The 6,000-nt window shown below is 49.6% G+C and overlaps 1 protein-coding gene across 8 annotated transcripts in view; it reads right to left on the bottom strand.

The window, feature by feature from the left end:
* Nucleotides 1-6,000, bottom strand: part of LOC125948233 (serine/threonine-protein kinase Pak) — a 45,586-nt gene that overhangs the window by 7,573 nt on the left and 32,013 nt on the right. For all 8 annotated transcript variants that reach the window (XM_049674085.1, XM_049674084.1, XM_049674086.1 and 5 more), the window contains exon 4: nucleotides 3,794-3,965. In XM_049674085.1, the coding sequence (XP_049530042.1) occupies nucleotides 3,794-3,965 (172 nt within the window). The remainder of the gene's footprint in view (nucleotides 1-3,793; nucleotides 3,966-6,000) is intronic.

Below are 6,000 nucleotides of genomic sequence, written 5' to 3'. Positions count from 1 at the left end.
GATCTCGGCATCACAATGGCGAAAGGGATATTTCGATCGAAAAGGTGGCACCGTCCCCCTAATTGGTCCCGTGTCCCGCGGTGCACCGGAGAGGAAGGTCAGCGGATGTGACACTTCAATTGTCAAAATGACGTTAGCGTGTCAGATCAATCAGCGGCGGCCAAGGGAGGCGGAACTGGGCAAACAATCGAACACGATCGGTCGGGTGGGAGAGAGCTTCATGATATGAAAGGTATCACCGGATCAATCTAGGTAGCCTTAGGATATGGGTTGCTCGCTAGAAGAATTGCTTTGCCGATGAAGGTTTCACGGGCAGAGAGAAGACGCCTCTCCTGCATGGGTTCAATAAAGTTGGTTTCCCTGGTTACCAACTTGCTAACCAATGTTGTTACTGCGTTAATTGGCTCATCAGCCAAAAGAGAAGATGCCATTGCTCTGCAGAAAGTGAGTTGTCGGTCTTGCTGGAGACACGGCAAGTACCGAGAGTAGTTGGGAGGGGCGCGCCACTGGTGTCAATGGCCTCATCATGAAAATGAAAGCAGCGTTTCTTCCCTTTGTAGTAGCAGATGTAGTACTTTTGACACTGCTATCAGATCTCAGAGGGCATCAGGGGAAATGGGATGATAGCATACAATTTAGAAGTATTTTAGTGCTTATGCGACCAAATTGTGATTTCATTTAATGTGAATCTCTTATTTTAATCTATAATCGCCTTTTATCATTTCAACAAATGTTACTACGCAAACTCTGAGGTTCTAACGAACAACGCCTCAACCTCAACATCCATTAAAAACACATCTTAAAATTCAAAATCAACACTGCACTTTCAAAAACAAAAAACCATGGCGGTAAAAAACACCTTCGTGTTCACACTACCAGCTCATAAAACGGACACGGCGCACCAGTCTTCGGTTTTTTTCTTCGGGACATTCGGGCATGTCTTCTGCTCTGGGACCAATAAAATGTTCCGTATTTTGCGGAGATCTTGCTGCCCGGTTTTGCGTGATGATCCGTGTGATCCATGTGGCGCGAAGCCATTCCAAAACGATCACCGACCACCGATCACCACCACCACTTGCGTCCGAAATTCCGATAATCCGTCACAACATGTTTATGACAGCCATGGCACCTCATTCTCTTCCCCCTCCTGGTGGTCGTGGTCGGGGATTTTCATTTTCGAAATAAAGCATTCCCTCGTCCTCCAAACGATCTCTCTCCGCGGTTGTTATCTTTCCTTTCCGGTGCTGTGCGTGAGAATTTGCATGTCTCTCTCTGTCCCTGGGAGGCGAATCCGCCACCAACGCAAGCCATTTTTTGGTTGGGGTGATGGTGGCTCAGTGTTTTGGGATTTTTATTTCCCTCCGAAACGAAAGTGAAATTCCCCTTTCACTTGAACTCGGTGCGGTGCGCGCGCGCAAAAAAAGAAGGAGGAACTGGCTCTACAAACGCAGACCCCAAACGTTGCAGCAGCATCATCTCTTGCTCTCTCCCTACGGAGCTCCCGGTGGGGTTGTCGTGGTTCAACCCCAAAACGGAATTCTGCCATCGACCTCGCGAAGTTATGCCACCCACTTCATAGCGTGGTGGCTTCACCAAGCCACGAACCGAGAGGCCATTTAAAAATGGATCCCTCACCTTGGTCCCCCCCCCCCCCCACCCGCCTGCGCGCAGTTTCGCGCAGCTGACGCAGAATGGCGTTGGCGCCACCATTTATGGTGCGAGCACAATGTCTTAATAAATCGTGCACCAGAGGTTTGGCGGGCAATCGAGCGGGAACCACCGTTCAGGCGGTCCCCGGGGTTCACGCTTAAAGAAGCCATCGGCATTGTTTTTGATGGGCATAAGCGTTTCTCCAAAAACTGGCCGGTTAAGAGATGGGGACCCCCCCCTATCATTCCATAGTGAGCGGTCGCGCTGCGCGCTGGTCAGTGCGAAACATGAAAACTTATTTCATGGAGACACCCTGTCCGCGTCCCCGGCGGGCGAGAGAGTTCGGCACAATAGAAAGGCCAAAGCAGCGCAAACAACGATTCACTCCACTGGTTCATTGTGTGCGGGCAATATACCACAGTCCTCACAATTAGATTAGAAGAAATCGAGATCCAGATATCATTTTCCACCGATTAATCCCATTGTTGGCATTCATTTCAATCGCTTTTAATCGGTTTACGGTTCAACACTTTTAACTAGTTTTGCGTCTGGATGTCTCTGGGGGTGAGTGATCCGCGGTTTACATGTTTGGCGCAAGTTTTAGCTTCACTGACGGTGTGTGAGATCTGACGGAGGGCTGCAATGTGGCACAAATTATGCAATAGGATATGCAATGCCAGGAGCCCATCTAACACCATCGATCGCCAGCCATTTGGCCTTCTTCAAAGTGCTGGTAAGTGCAATAATGCCATGTTTCAAATGCTTGGTCCGCTTCAAACAGGGCTTCAAATGAGATCCATTTTGTCGTCCTCTCCGTTTGTAGCAGGTATCTGAAGAGAAGATACAATGTATTGCCGACTGGCAAACAACCGTTCCACGAGGGGAACCATTAACGGCACACGGCGCTTAATCTTATATCCTATCGTAGCTCCAGGATCAAAATCCCTGCTCCCCGGTCTTCTCGTAGGCGTGAAATGTGAGCAGCATGAATTGGCACAAAATATGATGAAGCGAAACGTGCGAAACAACAAACCGCAGGAGCAACATCACCACCACCACAGGACCGTGTCGATCGCGTGATAGTTCACGCGATTAAAAGTGGTACCAGACATGGCCACCAGCCTGCCGAGCTACAAAGTATGAAGTCTGGCCGGCCGGGTGCGAACGCGTGATGTTGCACGGATGATGGGAATCGAAATGGAAATGCGTATTATGCTAAACTCCATTCCATTTCCATTATGCAGTCCGGTGATTTCAATAAATCCGCGACTCACGATCGACGACGATGGTGAGGATGATGCGAAACGCAGACGCGCTCGCGCGCTCGCACCCGTTGGCAAAAGAAAGTAAATTGTTCTTCAATTGCAATCCCGAAGTACAGGGAGCGCGAGACCGGTGCAACAACAACGATCGTAATGGCTAAACAACAAAATTAGTTTCACAATTCGCGATGCGGTAACGCGACCAACATCTCGTGCCCGATCAAGGCGCTCGCTTCTACTCTCGCCTGCGACTGCACGCGTTCGACAATAATATTGTGTGCCATTTTAATTGATCTGTTTCTGGCGAAAAACTGAGATAACGTGCTGTGATGAAACCTTTCATCCCGTTTAGTTCGCTTTGGCTCACGGCTGTCTCGTTGTCTGCTGGCTGGCTGGCTGGTGATTCACGACGTCATAATCGAAAGCCATGGCCGATGTCGATGCTGGACGACCACCCCCCGCCGACAACGTTGCTCGGAGGCTGCAAAAATTAAAAACCAATTTCGCTCCAACAAATGAAATCGTGTTCGCCAAAAAGCCAAGCCCTAGGTCTGGGGATGAGGAGGGATGATGGTGTGCGACACAATATCCATTCGTTGCGCCACAGTTTCCACCATTGTGTGCACCACATCTCTTTCCTTCCTTCTGCTCTTTTTATTTCGGCGAAATATTAACTCGGGCACGATTTCAGCATATCTTCCCTCCGAAATCGAACATTCATAACCAGCCCTCTTTCTCTACACTCCATGGTCCTGTTGTTGATGGACATTTTCGATTTCAATTTTCCCATTGTATCGCACGGATGGCGAAGGAGAGAGTTACGAAGGATTACGAGGATATCGAGGCGAGATGAGGCCAGCACTGCCTAGCGACTAACTTACCCGAGTGTGTCGTAGTGTGCAGTCCATGGGTCATATATTTCGAACTCGGCCGCTGCTTGCTGCTGTTGTCGAAGAAGTTCAGCACATCCAGCACGGCCTGCGGGTTCTTTTTCTGCTCCTGTTTGCTAATGTTCGAGTTCTTCAGCATCAGCGCCCATTGCTCTGGCATACCCTGTGAGAACGGAAAGGATGAGAACGGAATTAGCTTTTATGAGCGATACCGGTTGCAAGGGAAAATGTAGATCCTAGAGCGCTACTTGTTTGGAACTGGCATGGATATTGAAAGCTTGAAATTTGCTAAAAACTGGCAATAGGATTGCGATGGCGAACGACCGCCAGGGCATCGAGCGATAGAAAAGCCAGATTCAACATTATTGATGATGATGGTGTAATGGTGGACATAAGACAAAACGGCAAACCTAACAACAGGAGTCTAGCGAAAATCGATTGATCATGATCAACACAATGGCAACATACAATGTAGTCAACAGTAACGGCATGCGCAACGAGCGATGAAAGGATGTGCGCCGCTCTTTCGATAGTCATTTGCGTTCACTCGCCCTCACACACAAATCAATATCTTACTACACCATAACCCGTTTCTTCTCGATCTCGATCTTGGGTTGTGTAACAGTGCGACAGCGCACACCCATCATCCTCCCGAGGAACAGATAATTAATTTCTAATTCGTTTTCGCTTTCATTTCCACCTCGAGCGATCGAGAGAGCGGCCGGGCAAGGAGAAGGATCGAGTCGAAGTCGAAGATACATTTCAAACGATAACGGCGCGAACGTTGCATGCGCCAATACGGATACGTTGCTAAGCGGCCGTCGGTGACTGGTGACGCAGGCCGGTGGCCTGTGATAAGCGATAAGTTGTGTGTTGCAGACAAGTTTGTCGCATTCTGTGCGTTGTTGCCGATCGTGGTAGTGATCGCGAGTGCGAAACGGTTTCACCCCAAAGGCATCATTGCATCAGCTATCGCAGCATTACAGCATAACTAGTCTTGCATATGGACGACGCTACTTGTCCGGTTGTGGTGCACGATCGCAACGTTTAGCACCGTCACCGTCATCAGCATATAGAGAGAAGTCCCAAAGTGCGCATGTTCCTTCCGGACTCGTGAAAGTAAACAAAACACGGATCACCACTACCACCACCTCTCTAACCCAGCACTAGTAGACTGCGCAACGAGAGGAAAAGTGAATATTTATCACTGATCTTTCGGATTTGTTTTCTACATTTATTCACTTCCTTCGCCAGCGCTAACGATCAGCGAGATCGGGTTGGTTAGGTAGGTGGTTGCTTGGTGTGGCCTTCCCTTTCGTCTCCCACGGCTACGGCACCTACGCGCAAGGCACGCAAACGCGCGCTTCCTGGACGAACGCTCGCGGTGGTAGGTGGTGCTGCCCATTTCTCGCTCGTTCAAGTCTCGTGCAAACATTACAATTTAATGCAGAGCATCAGAGCAGGCCGGCCGCTAGTCAGCCAGCCAGCCGGCCAGGTGTGGTTGTGGGTTGAACGAAAGTGATGCAAGTGAAGTGCCCGACAACCGGCGAGACTCCTGAACCTTAACCATCGAACTATTCCGCCCTCGGGAGACTCTTCATCGCGACGATCAGGCGTGATACGAACAGTGGCCCTGGAGTGTGATCTCTCGCTATTCGAATGTAGCGAACGAAAAACGACACCCTCTCGGGTAGGATGTATAGTTTACCACTTCTTTCTCTCTACCGCGCGGGGTAAAAGTGTTATGATTTGGAATGCAGCTATTTGTAATCATTTATGCATTTCTCTAACGCTTCCGGCAGAAGGGTTGCACCAAGCGAGAGCGCGCGCGAGCGCACCATCAGTGAGCTGCACTCTTCGCTGGCGGCTGCCGGGATTTTATCGGTTTCCTCTTGAAATGTCGCTGAAAGTGTTGCTGGAAGAAAGTAAATTAACTTTCGTGTCTCTTTCGGTGGCTTTGGGATTTTAGGCGGTTGAGGCACTGACGCTGGTAGTTCCGTGGGAAGCAACCGGTGTTCGGAAGATAATAAAGCTGGCACACAGCAGAATCACCGTAACCGTGCCATTGCCCACACCCTACCCCATTGGGAATGCTTTGCGCGAGTTGAACGTAAATGGGACGAAACGCGTTGATGACAGCACTTAATGGTTATCCAAAAATATCCAATATCCCGTCCACGAGTCCAGAGTCCAGCACA

The sequence above is a fragment of the Anopheles darlingi genome, chromosome 2 (genome assembly GCF_943734745.1).
Source record: "Anopheles darlingi chromosome 2, idAnoDarlMG_H_01, whole genome shotgun sequence".
In the NCBI taxonomy this organism is placed as follows: Eukaryota; Metazoa; Arthropoda; class Insecta; order Diptera; family Culicidae; genus Anopheles; species Anopheles darlingi.
This window is presented reverse-complemented; position numbering and strand designations above follow the sequence as displayed.